The sequence below is a fragment of the Oncorhynchus kisutch genome, linkage group LG23, assembly GCF_002021735.2.
Source record: "Oncorhynchus kisutch isolate 150728-3 linkage group LG23, Okis_V2, whole genome shotgun sequence".
In the NCBI taxonomy this organism is placed as follows: Eukaryota; Metazoa; Chordata; class Actinopteri; order Salmoniformes; family Salmonidae; genus Oncorhynchus; species Oncorhynchus kisutch.
In genome coordinates this window covers 32631390-32646444 of record NC_034196.2, presented here as the reverse complement: position 1 = coordinate 32646444, position 15055 = coordinate 32631390, and the positions used below count along the sequence as shown (strand labels likewise).

Here is a 15055-nt window from a genome sequence, read left to right as displayed (position 1 = left end):
TGTGAATGCCAATTTACAGAAGAGGAACTTTTTGAGGCAATAAAATCTTTTCAGTCTGGAAAAACACCTTTTTTTATGTACTAAAATATCCATTATTAGAATGTTTTAATTACATTACTGTTATACAAATGCTAGACTTTCAGGTACTCAACAAGAAGGTCTGATATCATTACTACTAAAACAGTACCCAGGTGGTAAGTATAAAGATCCAGTCCATTTAAAAAACTGGAGGCCTCTAACACTTCAATGTTGTGATGTGAAAATCCTGGCAAAATGCATAGCATATAGAATAAAAAAAAGTTATACCAGATATTGTTAATCCTGATCAGACAGGTTTTTTGCATGGACAATATATTGAAGATAATATAAGACAATTACTTGAAACAACATTCCAACATTATGGAACATTGAAGATACCAGGTCTGGTCTTCATAGCAGATAAAGTACGATTAGAATTGATATATAAATGCCTGGAATACTTTAATATTGGTGAATCTCTTATACATTGGGTTAAAGTTATGCACAGCAACCCCAGATGTAAAATAGTAAACAATGGTTCCTCTCAGAAAGTATTGAGCTTTTAAGAGGAGTAAAACAGGGCTGTCCATTGTCACCATATCTATTTATTATGGCCATTGAAATGCTAGCTATTAAAATTAGTTCCAAGAGGAACATCAAGGGGTTACAAATCCAGGGGATAAAAACAAAAGTGTCAATGTATGCTGATGACTCTAGTTTATTTCTTAAGTCCGTCTGGATCCCTGCACAGTCTCATTGAAGATCTGATCACTTTTCTAGCCTCTCTGGATTAAAATCTAATTATGACAAGTGTACCATATTACTTATTGGATCATTAAAAAATACATTGTTTACACTACCTTGTAGTTTACCAATAAAATGGGTGGATGATGAGGTAGATATAATCTCAAAAAATAGAAATGAATTTAACACAATTAATTTCAAGAGAAAGTTAGCAAACATGGATATAATTTTGTATCCACAGAGAGGTAAATACTTGTCTATTAATGGAAAAATTACATTGATTAACTCTTTGGTTCTATCACAGTTTACTTACTTACTAATGATATTGCCTACTCCATATTATTTGTTTTTAAAATCATATGAGCAATAAATATATAATTTTATTTGGAATGCTAAACCAGACAAAATTAAACATCCCTATTTATATAGTGAATATGAGTTTGGGGGGCTAAAATTATAAAATATTAAAGCTTTAAACCTCTCACTAAAAGCTTCACTCATCCAAAAATGATACTTAAACCCCAAAATGGTTTTCCAGTAGATTATTAAGAAAGCTCATCCTTTGTTCAAAATAGCTTTTTTGCCTTTATACAGATTAAAACTTCTAATTTCCGACTAATTGAAAATGAAATTTTGTTTAATGTATCGCTCTTTCTTAAATAAGCCATACAAAGCTGGTTACAATTTCAGTTTTATCCTCCAGAAAAGACAGAACAAATATTACAACAAATGTTATGGTTAAACTCAAATATATTGTTTAATAAAAAATATTCTTTATGGAAAAAATTTTAATTTTTTTAATTATATTTATTAATGACATTATGAATATAAATGGAGGAGTTATGTCACATATGCAGTTATCAAAAATATATGGGAATATCTGCTCTATCCAAATTTATTTCCAACTGATTGCAGCACTACCACAAAAATGGAGCTGACAAGTGGAAAAGGGAGAAGGTAGGGAACTTGTTTGCCTGCCTTATATTAAAGATACAAATTGGCTGAAAGGAACTGGCATAGCATAAATGGAAAAATGTATGAGTTTTATCTGAGGACAAAAATGTTGACCATGACACATGGTTTATGAAATGGTACAAAAAACTACACTTGACTCAACAATTAGAGTTTTTCAATTTAAATTATTATTTCAAATTCTTGCCAACAACAGAATGCTATATATATGGGGCATACAACAGTCTCAGCTCTGTAGATTTTGTTTCGAAAAGACAGAATCAATAGATCATTTATTCTGGTGTATTTTATTTTTTTAAATATATATTTACAAAAAAATAGCTACTCCCGCTGGTTTTGGCTACCTGTGTCACCCTCACTCCACCGGCCGTGGTGGCGTCCTAGCTGTACTGTGCAAAATCAAAATAACTAAACTGTCCTACTATCTCCTCATTTGAATACATTGCTTACAAATCATCTTGCTCCATGATCACTATTCTTGTGTACTGTCCTCCTAAAGCTAATGAATAATTCCTGTCTGAACTGCTCACTGTTGCGGTCCCACTCTCCCTCCGCTTACTGTTGCTTGGTACGTGGATCAAACTCTAAACTTACCTCTAATTTCATTGCTGTTCTGGACTGTTTCAATATTACCCAACATGTCAATTTTCCCACTCATATCAAGGGACACATACTTGATCTTGTTGGAGACTATCTGACTTGAGCCCGTTTTTTTAAATATTTTTTTTATTTTACCTTTATTTAACCAGGTAGGCAAGTTGAGAACAAGTTCTCATTTACAATTGCGACCTGGCCAAGATAAAGCAAAGCAGTTCGACAGATAAAACGACACAGAGTTACACATGGAGTAAAAACAAACATACAGTCAATAATGCAGTATAAACAAGTCTATATACAATGTGAGCAAATGAGGTGAGAAGGGAGGTAAAGGCAAAAAAGGCCAAGATGGCAAAGTAAATACAATATAGCAAGTAAAATACTGGAATGGTAGTTTTGCAATGGAAGAATGTGCAAAGTAGAAATAAAAAAATAATGGGGTGCAAAGGAGCAAAATAAATAAATTAATTAAAATTAAATACAGTTGGGAAAGAGGTAGTTGTTTGGGCTAAATTATAGGTGGGCTATGTACAGGTGCAGTAATCTGTGAGCTGCTCTGACAGTTGGTGCTTAAAGCTAGTGAGGGAGATAAGTGTTTCCAGTTTCAGAGATTTTTGTAGTTCGTTCCAGTCATTGGCAGCAGAGAACTGGAAGGAGAGGCGGCCAAAGAAAGAATTGGTTTTGGGGGTGACTAGAGAGATATACCTGCTGGAGCGTGTGCTACAGGTGGGAGATGCTATGGTGACCAGCGAGCTGAGATAAGGGGGGACTTTACCTAGCAGGGTCTTGTAGATGACATGGAGCCAGTGGGTTTGGCGACGAGTATGAAGCGAGGGCCAGCCAACGAGAGCGTACAGGTCGCAATGGTGGGTAGTATATGGGGCTTTGGTGATAAAACGGATTGCACTGTGATAGACTGCATCCAATTTGTTGAGTAGGGTATTGGAGGCTATTTTGTAAATGACATCGCCAAAGTCGAGGATTGGTAGGATGGTCAGTTTTACAAGGGTATGTTTGGCAGCATGAGTGAAGGATGCTTTGTTGCGAAATAGGAAGCCAATTCTAGATTTAACTTTGGATTGGAGATGTTTGATATGGGTCTGGAAGGAGAGTTTACAATCTAACCAGACACCTAAGTATTTGTAGTTGTCCACGTATTCTAAGTCAGAGCCGTCCAGAGTAGTGATGTTGGACAGGCGGGTAGGTGCAGGCAGCGATCGGTTGAAGAGCATGCATTTAGTTTTACTTGCATTCAAGAGCAATTGGAGGCCACGGAAGGAGAGTTGTATGGCATTGAAGCTTGCCTGGAGGGTTGTTAACACAGTGTCCAGAGAAGGGCCGGAAGTATACAGAATGGTGTCGTCTGCGTAGAGGTGGATCAGGGACTCACCAGCAGCAAGAGCGACCTCATTGATGTATACAGAGAAGAGAGTCGGTCCAAGAATTGAACCCTGTGGCACCCCCATAGAGACTGCCAGAGGTCCGGACAGCAGACCCTCCGATTTGACACACTGAACTCTATCAGAGAAGTAGTTGGTGAACCAGGCGAGGCAATCATTTGAGAAACCAAGGCTGTCGAGTCTGCCGATGAGGATATGGTGATTGACAGAGTCGAAAGCCTTGGCCAGATCAATGAATACGGCTGCACAGTAATGTTTCTTATCGATGGCGGTTAAGATATCGTTTAGGACCTTGAGCGTGGCTGAGGTGCACCCATGACCAGCTCTGAAACCAGATTGCATAGCAGAGAAGGTATGGTGAGATTCGAAATGGTCGGTAATCTGTTTGTTGACTTGGCTTTCGAAGACCTTAGAAAGGCACGGTAGGATAGATATAGGTCTGTAGCAGTTTGGGTCAAGAGTGTCCCCCCCTTTGAAGAGGGGGATGACCGCAGCTGCTTTCCAATCTTTGGGAATCTCAGACGACACGAAAGAGAGGTTGAACAGGCTAGTAATAGGGGTGGCAACAATTTCGGCAGATAATTTTAGAAAGAAAGGGTCCAGATTGTCTAGCCCGGCTGATTTGTAGGGGTCCAGATTTTGCAGCTCTTTCAGAACATCAGCTGAATGGATTTGGGAGAAGGAGAAATGGGGAAGGCTTGGGCGAGTTGCTGTTGGGGGTGCAGTGCTGTTGTCCGGGGTAGGAGTAGCCAGGTGGAAAGCATGGCCAGCCGTAGAAAAATGCTTATTGAAATTCTCAATTATGGTGGATTTATCAGTGGTGACAGTGTTTCCTATCTTCAGTGCAGTGGGCAGCTGGGAGGAGGTGTTCTTATTCTCCATGGACTTTACAGTGTCCCAGAACTTTTTTGAGTTAGTGTTGCAGGAAGCAAATTTCTGCTTGAAAAAGCTAGCCTTGGCTTTTCTAACTGCCTGTGTATAATGATTTCTAGCTTCCCTGAACAGCTGCATATCACGGGGGCTGTTCGATGCTAATGCAGAACGCCATAGGATGTTTTTGTGTTGGTTAAGGGCAGTCAGGTCTGGGGAGAACCAAGGGCTATATCTGTTCCTGGTTCTAAATTTCTTGAATGGGGCATGTTTATTTAGGATGGTTAGGAAGGCATTTAAAAAAAATATCCAGGCATCCTCTACTGACGGGATGAGATCAATATCCTTCCAGGATACCCCGGCCAGGTCGATTAGAAAGGCCTGCTCGCAGAAGTGTTTCAGGGAGCGTTTTACAGTGATGAGTGGCGGTCGTTTGACCGCTGACCCATTACGGATGCAGGCAATGAGGCAGTGATCGCTGAGATCTTGGTTGAAGACAGCAGAGGTGTATTTAGAGGGGAAGTTGGTTAGGATGATATCTATGAGGGTGCCCGTGTTTAAGGTTTTGGGGAGGTACCTGGTAGGTTCATTGATAATTTGTGTGAGATTGAGGGCATCAAGTTTAGATTGTAGGATGGCTGGGGTGTTAAGCATGTTCCAGTTTAGGTCGCCTAGCAGCACGAACTCTGAAGATAGATGGGGGCCAATCAGTTCACATATGGTGTCCAGAGCACAGCTGGGGGCAGAGGGTGGTCTATAGCAGGCGGCAACGGTGAGAGACTTGTTTTTAGAGAGGTGGATTTTTAAAAGTAGAAGTTCAAATTGTTTGGGTACAGACCTGGATAGTAGGACAGAACTCTGCAGGCTATCTTTGCAGTAGATTGCAACACCGCCCCCTTTGGCAGTTCTATCTTGTCTGAAAATGTTGTAGTTTGGAATTAAAATGTCAGAGTTTTTGGTGGTCTTCCTAAGCCAGGATTCAGACACAGCTAGAACATCCGGGTTGGCAGAGTGTGCTAAAGCAGTGAATAGAACAAACTTAGGGAGGAGGCTTCTAATGTTAACATGCATGAAACCAAGGCTATTACGGTTACAGAAGTCGTCAAAAGAGAGCGCCTGGGGAATAGGAGTGGAGCTAGGCACTGCAGGGCCTGGATTCACCTCTACATCGCCAGAGGAACATAGGAGGAGTAGAATAAGGGTACGGCTAAAAGCTATGAGAATTGGTCGTCTAGAACGTCTGGAACATAGAGTAAAAGGAGGTTTCTGGGGGCGATAAAATAGCATCAAGGTATAATGTACAGACAAATGTATGGTAGGATGTGAATACAGTGGAGGTAAACCTAGGTATTGAGTGATGAAGAGAGAGATATTGTCTCTAGAAACATCGTTGAAACCAGGAGATGTCATTGCATGTGTGGGTGGTGGAACTAATAGGTTGGATAAGGTATAGTGAGCAGGACTAGAGGCTCTACAGTGAAATAAGCCAATAAACACTAACCAGAACAGAAATGGACAAGACATATTGACATTAAGGAGAGGCATGCTTAGTCGAGTGATCAAAAGGGTCCGGTGAGTGGAGAGGTTGGTTGGTGATTTAGACAGCTAGCCAGGGCATCGGTAGCAGGCTAGCATAGGATGGAGGTCTGTTGTTAGCTACCTCTTGCGTCAGTAGATTAGTGGGGTTCCGTGTGGTAGAGGGGATTAATCCAAATCACACAACAACAACAAAAATAAAAACAATAGATATAGTTATAGAGGCCCAAGAAGAAAACATAATAATAATAATAAAAAAAAAAAAAAAAAATATATATAAAAAAAAAATTGTCCGATTGTCTATTCAGATAGCAGCCGGTAAGACAGCTAACGGTTAGCAGGCCGCAGATGGGCGTTCAGGTAACGTCGCGACGGAGGAGCCAGCCAAATAACTCCTTCGGGTAGATAACGTCGGCAGTCCAGTTGTGAAGGCCCGGTGGGGCTCCGCGAAAGCAGTAAAACGGGTCCGGATAGGTGACTGCAGCCCAGGTGTGATTGATGGAACTCAGGAGTGATTGACGGAGCTTGCTAGCTCCGGAATAATTGATGTTTGCTCCGGAATCGACGAAGGCCGATAGTCACACGGATAGCAGCTAGCTAGCTGTGAGATCCTTGTATGAATGTCCAGAGAGCAGTCGAAATCCAGGGACATGGAGAGAAAAATTGGTCCGGTATGTTCCGTTCCGAGCCGCGCTGCCCCGTACAGAACTGGCGATAGATTTTCGAGCTAAAGGATAGCTGATGACCACAAACCGTGGTTAGCTGGATACTAACGATTTGCCAGTAAAGGAGCTAACTAGCTTCTGGATTAGCTTCTGGCTAGTTTCAGGCTAGCTTCTTGGAGTTTCTGGCTAGCTTCTTGGAGGATTACAGATCTGAGGTAAATAATACTTTTTTATAAATATACATTGGTGAGGCGGGTTGCAGGAGAGTGTTTTGAAGATGAGTTGATGGAAAATAAAAATAAAATGTATGTGAAAAAGTTGTAAATATATATATATACAGGACACGACAAGACGAGGACAAAAGACGTCTGAACTGCTATGCCACCTTGGTGATCTATAATCTGTTTATAATTGTATAATTAGCCTGCCAGTAGTAATTTTTGTGTTATGGGTTAGATTGAATTATCTACTGTATGTGCATTGTACTTGGGCAGAGAGCAAGGATGTTTCCATATGGGTTGAATAGAAGCCATACTCTGTAAAACATACAAGTCAAAACTGTAACTAGGCCACTCAAGAACATTCAATGTCGGCTTGGTAAGCAACTTCAGAGTATATTTGGGCTTGTGTTTTAAGTTATTGCCCTGCTTAAAGGTGAATTTGTCTCCCAGCCTCTGTTGGAAAGCAGACTGAACAAGGTTTTCCTCTAGGATTTTCCATTTATTTTTATCCCCCCCCCAAAAAAACTCCCTAGTCCTTGCCTGACAAGCATACCCATCAATGGCAGTCAATGCCGTTTAAGATAAGGGGTGACTTTTTTTTAAGTGAGCATGGCCTTATTTCTATTACAGCATATTGGTTGACTGTCATTCATACTCCATTCACCAAGCTCAATGTAACATCGATAGGTTTAGGCTAATACATGATACTAAAATGTTCCCTATACCCATCATGGAGGTTGCTACAACCTAGCTATGAATGAAAGTTTACAACATAGGTGCACAGGTCAAGAGGATTTTTTTTGTAATCAAGGTGACAGACAGTGACACATTCAATACTGCCTTGCATACTCTTGCCTGCATCTAGCTGATCTAGGGTGTAATCATTAGTCCAACAGTTGCAAACAAGAGTTTCTATTCTAACTGTTCATCCCAGTTTTGCTGCCGTTTAAGAAATGTTTTTCAACAGAATTGGCGGAATGAATACACCGCCGATCACCGCCAGTTCACTTTCATAGCAGCCATACACAAACAGCATGATAATTTGCTCATTGTATAATTCCTTCTCAGATCTACGCAATCTCCTCCTCTCACCTTTTCCCATCCCTTGTGGACTTCCGTGCACTACAACAGCTGTCTATAACCAGGCGAAAAATCCTTTCCAAGCCTAACCTTCATACCATAACCACTAACCATTACACATGGCCTACATCATTGTCACCATATTATTGTTATTATTATTATTATATATTATTATTTCATAGTCAACATAGCTAGCTACAAGAACTAATGCCTTAGTAAACATGCTACAATTATGCAGTACAGTGTAGAGAAAGCCGTTTAGCAGTTACACTGGCAGGCCCCGGTGGCAATACATTTATAAAACCAAAAGCTTACTTTGACTTGGAAAAGTTCCCATGTTAGATAACCAAAGCCAGCTAGCTAACATAGCATCCCTCTCTGTTTGAGACCAGGGTTTGATTGGGCTAAACTAGCCAGCTGCATTCTCTAGCTAGGTAAGTGAAAGTGAGAAAAAAAATACAAGGAAATATAGCTCTCTCAATCTCTCTCTTTCTATTGCTTCTCCTTCATAATTGAAGTAATTAATTTGTTAAAAACTGTTCAAATATTGTGTTTCTCACTCTTTAAGTCAAAGTCACATTCTCTGCACCGCAGTGATAGCTAGCTGTAGCTTAGGCTGTTTTAATTCTTTGAATTTTTGATTGGGTCGAGAAAATGTCAGTTCATACTGCAAGTGCTCTGATAGGTTGGAGGACGTCCTCCAGAAGTTGTCCTAATTACTGTGTAAGTCTTTGAAAGGGGAGAGAAACATGAGCCTCCAAGGTTTTGTTTTGAAGTAAATATACCCAGAGGAAGATGGAAACTAGCTGTCCATCCGGCTACACCATGGTGCTACCTCATCAAATCAAAATCACATTTTATTTGGCAATATGAATAGAATGCTGTTGATTGCTGTTGAAGCGACTGTAGACCTTCATTGCAAAACAGTGTGTTTTAATCAATCATTTGAAGACGTGAAAATATTTAGTATAGTTTTATCTTAAAAGGATAACTTTATTGTTTCACTATATTTATTTTTTCTGAAATTCACTGAGGATGGTCCTCCCATTCTTTCTCTGAGGAGCCTCCACTGACACCCATAACATGATGCAGCCACCACCATGCTTGAAAATAAAAAGAGTGGTACTCATTGATGTGTTGTATTGGATTTCTCACGAACACGATTGTGTTCTCCGTTTTTCTCTACAGGACTCATCTGAAGATAACCCATACAAAAAAAATTGAAGTATAGAGGTAGTTTTATGCCCCAAAAAATAAGGAGTTAAATATGTGTCCACAAAATATACCGTTGAAGTGGGAAGTTTACATACACCTAAGCCAAATACATTTAAACTCAGTTTTTCGTAATTCCTGACATTTAATCCAAGTAAAAATTCCCTGTTTTAGGTCATTTAGGATCACCACTTTATTTTAAGAATGTGAAATGTCAGAACAATAGAATAAATAATTATTTATTTCAGCTTTTATTTCTTTCATCACATTCCCAGTGAGTCAGAAGTTTACATACACTCAATTAGTATTTGGTAGCATTGCCTTTAAATTGTTTAACTTGGGTCAAACATTTCGGGTAGCCTTCAACAAGCTTCCAACAATAAGTTGGGGGAATTTTGGCCCAATCCTCTTGACAGAGCTGGTGTAACTGAGTCAGGTTTGTAGGCCTCCTTGCTCACACATTCTTTTTCAGTTCTGCCCATACATTTTCTATAGGATTGAGGTCAGGGCTTTGTGATGGTCACTCCAAAACCTTGACTATGTTGTCCTTAAGCCATTTTGCCACAACTTTGGGAGTATGTTTGGGGTCATTGTCCATTTGGAAGACCCATTTGCCACCAAGCTTTAACTTCCTGATTGATGTCTTGAGATGTTGCTTCAATATATCCACATAATTTTTCTTTCTCATAATGCCATCTATTTTGTGAAGTGCACCAGTCCCTCTTGCAGCAAAGCACCCTCACAACATGATGCTGCCACCCCCATGCTTAACAGTTGGGATGGTGTTCTTCGGCTTGCAAGCCTCCCCCATTTTCCTCCAAACATAATGATGGTCATTATGCCCAAAAGGTCCTATTTTTGTTTCATCAGACCAGAGGACATATCTCCAAAAAGTACAATCTTTGTCCCCATGTGCAGTTGAGAAGCGTAGTCTGGCTTTTTTTTGGTGGTTTTGAAGCAGTGGCTTTTTCCTTGCTGAGCGACCTTTCAGGTTATGTTGATATAGGACTCGTTTTACTGTGGATATAGCTACTTTTGTACCTGTTTCCTCCAACATCTTCACAAGGTCCTTTGCTGTTCTTCTGCGATTGATTTGCACTTTTCGCCCCAAAGTACGTTCATCTCTAGGAGACAGAACGCGTCTTCTTCCTGAGCGGTATGACGGCTGCGTGGTCCCATGGTGTTTATACTTGCGTACTATTGTTTGTACAGATGAACGTGGTACCTTAAGGCATTTGAACTTGCTCCCAAGGATGAACCAGACTTTTGGAGGTCTACAATTTTTTTCTGAGGTCTTAGCTGATTTCTTTTGATTTTCCCATGATGTCAAGCCAAGAGGCACTGAGTTTGAAGGTAGGCCGTGAAACACATCCACAGGTACACCTCCAATTGAATCAAATTATGTCAATTAGCCAAACAGAAGCTTCTAAAGCCATGACATCATTTTCTGGAATTTTCCAAGCTATTTAAAGTCACAGTCAACTTAGTATATGTACACTTTAGACCCACTGGAAATGTGATACAGTGAATTATAAGTGAAATAATCTGTCTGTAAACATGGTTGGAAAAATTACTTGTGTCATGCACAAAGAAGATGTCCTAACTGACTCGTCAAAACTATAGTTTGTTAACAAGAAATTTGTGGAGTGGTTGAAAAACGAGTTTTAATGATTCTAACCTACGTGTATGTAAACCTCCGACTTCAACTGTATTTCCTGAGCTTTCTTATCTCTTAGACATAGGACAAAGATTTGAAAACCTTAATCCTTATGATTCATTTTTTGACTCTCTTTTTTGTCATTTATGAATGTGTAACTCAATGTTCTAAAATTCGAAATTAAATAGCTAAATGATCCATTATATGTCATATGTTAGCTTAGTCCAAGCAACTTATTATGTGACCTGTTAAGCAAATTTGTACTACTGAACTTATTTAGGCATGCCATAACAAAGGGGTTGAATACTTAATGACTCAAGACATTTCAGCTTTCATTTTTTATGAATTTGTAAAATTGTATCTGATGATTTAGCCATACGTACTTTGTATGGTGCCCTCATTGATCCTATCTCCACTTATAAAGATCTGGGAATCTGGATTGACTAAAAGCTATCTTTCAAAAAACATGTTGATAAGTTAGTTAAGAAATTAAGAATTAAACTAGGCTTTTTCTATAGCAGGGATAGTCAACTAGTTTCAGCCATGGGCCATCTTTGAACACAACTAATTGAACACAACTAATCCCAAAAACAGATTGTATTTGAAAATAACAATCATTTCAGACCTTGATTACAGTGAGGCATTATCTCTTTTTCTCTTTGTGGGAATACTTGGGAACAGATTTCCTAAATTAAACTCACTCTAGCTGAATTCCTGATGATTGTAGTCTTTTTTACTTTGAGAGAAACAAGTGTTTCTCCCATTCTTCTCAGTAGATCCTCTCAACCTCTGTCAGGTTGGATGGGGAGCGTCGCTGCACAGCTATTTTCAAGTTGTGCTACAGAGTTGTTCAATAGGGTTCAACATTCAAGACTTGTCCTGAAGCCATTCCTGCGTTGTGTTAGCTGTTTTCTTAGGGTCGTTGCCTTGTTGGAAGGTGAACCTTTGCCCAAGTCTGAGGTCCTGAGCATTCTGGAGCAGGATTTCATCAAGGATCTCTCTGTACATTGCTCCGTTCATCTTTCCCTCGATTCTGACTTGTCTCCCAGTCCCTGCCAATGAAAAACATCCCCACAGCATGATGCTGCCACCACCATGCTTTACCGTAGGGATGCTGCCAGGTTTCCTCCAGAAGTGACACCTGGCATTCAGACTAAAGAGTTCAATCTTGGTTTCATTAGACCATAGAATCTTATTTTTTCATGGTCTGAAAATCTTTAGGTGCCTTTTGGCAAACTCCAAGCGTGCTGTCATGTGCCTTTTACTGAGGAGTGGATTCTGTCGTACCACTCTACCTGAGGCCTGATTGGTGGAGTGCTGCAGAGATGGTTGTCCTTCAGGAAAGGTTCTCCCATCTCCACAGAGAATCTCTGGAGCTCTGTCAGAGTGACCATCGGGTTCTTGGTCACCTCCCTGACCAAGGCCCTTTCCCCCCGATTGCTCAGTTTGGTCGAGCGGTAGAGTCTTGGTGGTTCCAAACTTCTTCCATTTAAGAATGGAGGCCACTGTGTTCTTGGGGACCTTCAATGCTGCAGAAATGTTTTGGTACCCTTCCGCAGATCTATGCCTTGACACAATCCTGCCTTGGAGCTCTACTGAATATTCCTTCGGGCCTCATGGCTTGGCTTGACATGCACTGTCAACTGTGGGACCTTATGTAGACAGGTTTGTGCCTTTCCAAATGATGTCCAATCAATTTAATTTACCACAGGTGGACTCCTATCAAGTTGTAGAAACATCTCAAGGATGATCAATGGAGGGAGGATGCACCTGAGCTCAATTTCGAGTCTCAAAGCAAACGGTCTGAATAATTATGTAAATAAGATATTTCTGTAAAAAAAATGTATAAACATTTAAAAAAAAACTGTTTTCGCTTTTTCATTATGGGGTATTGTTTGAAATGAAAATTATTTAAAGTGGGGGAAAAAAGTGGGAAAGTGGGAAAAGGGCTGCCTAAGTATTTTTTTATTTATTTTATTTTACCTTTATTTAACCAGGTAGGCAAGTTGAGAACAAGTTCTCATTTACAATTGCGACCTGGCCAAGATAAAGCAAAGCAGTTCGACAGATAAAACGACACAGAGTTACACATGGAGTAAAAACAAACATACAGTCAATAATGCAGTATAAACAAGTCTATATACAATGTGAGCAAATGAGGTGAGAAGGGAGGTAAAGGCAAAAAAAGGCCATGATGGCAAAGTAAATACAATATAGCAAGTAAAATGATGATGATTTCCAATCAGAGACAACGTTAGACAGCTGCCTCTGATTGGGAACCATACTCGGGCAAAAACAAAGAAATAGACAACATAGAATGCCCACCCCAAATCACACCTTGACCTAACCAAATAGAGAAATAAAATGGCTTTCTAAGGTCAGGGCGTGACATCATATGAGGAAATCAGTCAATTTAAATCATTTCTTTAGGCCCTAATCTATGGATTTCACATGACTGGAAATACAGATATGCATCTGTTGGTCAAAGATTCCTTAAAATAAATGGGCCTCACAATGGGCCTGAGGATCTAGTGACGATTTTTCTGTGCTTTCAAATTGCCATCCATAAAATGCAATTGTATTTGTTGTCTGTAGCTTATGCCTTCCCATACCATAACCCCACCTCCACCATGGGGCACTCTGTTCACAACGCCAGCAATCCGCTCACCCACATGATGCCATCAGTAGCATTGTGTTGTGGACTTTCATTGTCCCCAGCTCAAAGTGCACCTGTGTAATAATCATGCTGTAAAATCAGCTGCTTGATATGCCACAACTATCAGGTGGATGGATTATCTTGGCAATGGAGAACTGCTCACTAACAGGGAGGTAAACAAATTTGTGCACATAATTTGAGAGTAACAAGTTTTTTGAGCATAAACAACATTCCTGGGATCATTTATTTCAGCTCATGAAACATGGGACCAACACTTTACATGTTGTGTTATTAATAATTATAATAATTATATACTATAATTGCAGTTAAACTAGGGTTGAGCAGGAGTGTGGACATGAAGCTAGGGTTAGGGTTAGGGTTGTGGTTGAGGCTAGGATTAGGGTTAAGAGGCCTTTGGCTACTAACCTGTTATGATGTTGTCCACCAGGGTAGTTGGCATGCAGAAGATGCCCACCAGTAGGTCACTGATGGCCAGGTTGAGTATAAAGAGGTTGGTGACCGTCCTCATGTTCTTGCTCCGCAACACAATGAAACACACAACACCATTCCCCACCATGCACACCAGGAAAATTAGCAGGTAAGACACAATGAAGACTACCACTACCGAGGGCTTGTGGAGGTAGAGGTCCACGTAGGTGATGTTCTGTTGGTAATATGGGTATGGGGGGTGCTGGAGGTCCCTGGAAGAGTTGAAGAAAGTGGTGTTCCAGTCTTCTGTGCTGTTGGAGCTTATGGGATCCAGAGCGTGCGTCATGGTGGAATCTGAGGAGAGAGAGAGAGAGAGAGAGAGAGAGAGAGAGAGAGAGAGAGAGAGAGAGAGAGAGAGAGAGAGAGAGAGAGAGAGAGAGAGAGAGAGAGAGAGAGAGAGGAGGTAAGGTAGTTTTAGTTTGTGGGTTTCTTTGTGCTTTTCACACAGTGAAATAATTTGTCACATTGGACACCTCTAGAATACATTGTAGTCTATATCGTCTACTGCATCTTGCCATCTTTATGTAATACATGATTCACTAGCCACTTTAAACTATGCCACTTTTATGTTTACATACCCTACATTACTCATCTCATATGTATATACTGTACTCGATACCATCTACTGCATCTTGCCTATGCCGTTCTGTACCATCACCCATTCATATATCTGTATGTATATATTCTTTATCCCTTTACACTTGTGTGTATAAGGTAGTAGTTGTGGAACTGTTAGGTTAGATTAGTCGTTGGTTATTACTGCATTGTCGGAACTAGAAGCACAAGCATTTCGCTACACTCGCATTAACATCTGCTAACCATGTGTATGTGACAAATAAAATTAGATTTAGTCATTCACAAAATAGAAGTTCTGGCTGAGATGGTGTACTACCTTCTGGTTATTTTTTATTTTATTTTTCTACTTTAAAAGCCATCTT

At 40.1% G+C, this 15055-nt stretch overlaps 1 protein-coding gene across 1 annotated transcript in view; it reads right to left on the bottom strand.

Annotated features, from left to right (window-relative positions):
* LOC109868805 (neuropeptide FF receptor 2) overlaps window positions 1–14405 on the bottom strand; it is a 35665-nt gene extending 21260 nt beyond the window's left edge. The window contains exon 1 of the mRNA XM_020458528.2: window positions 14055–14405. Within this exon, the coding sequence (XP_020314117.2) occupies window positions 14055–14403 (349 nt within the window). The 5' untranslated portion in view covers window positions 14404–14405. The remainder of the gene's footprint in view (window positions 1–14054) is intronic.
* Window positions 14406–15055: the final 650 nt, after the last annotated feature.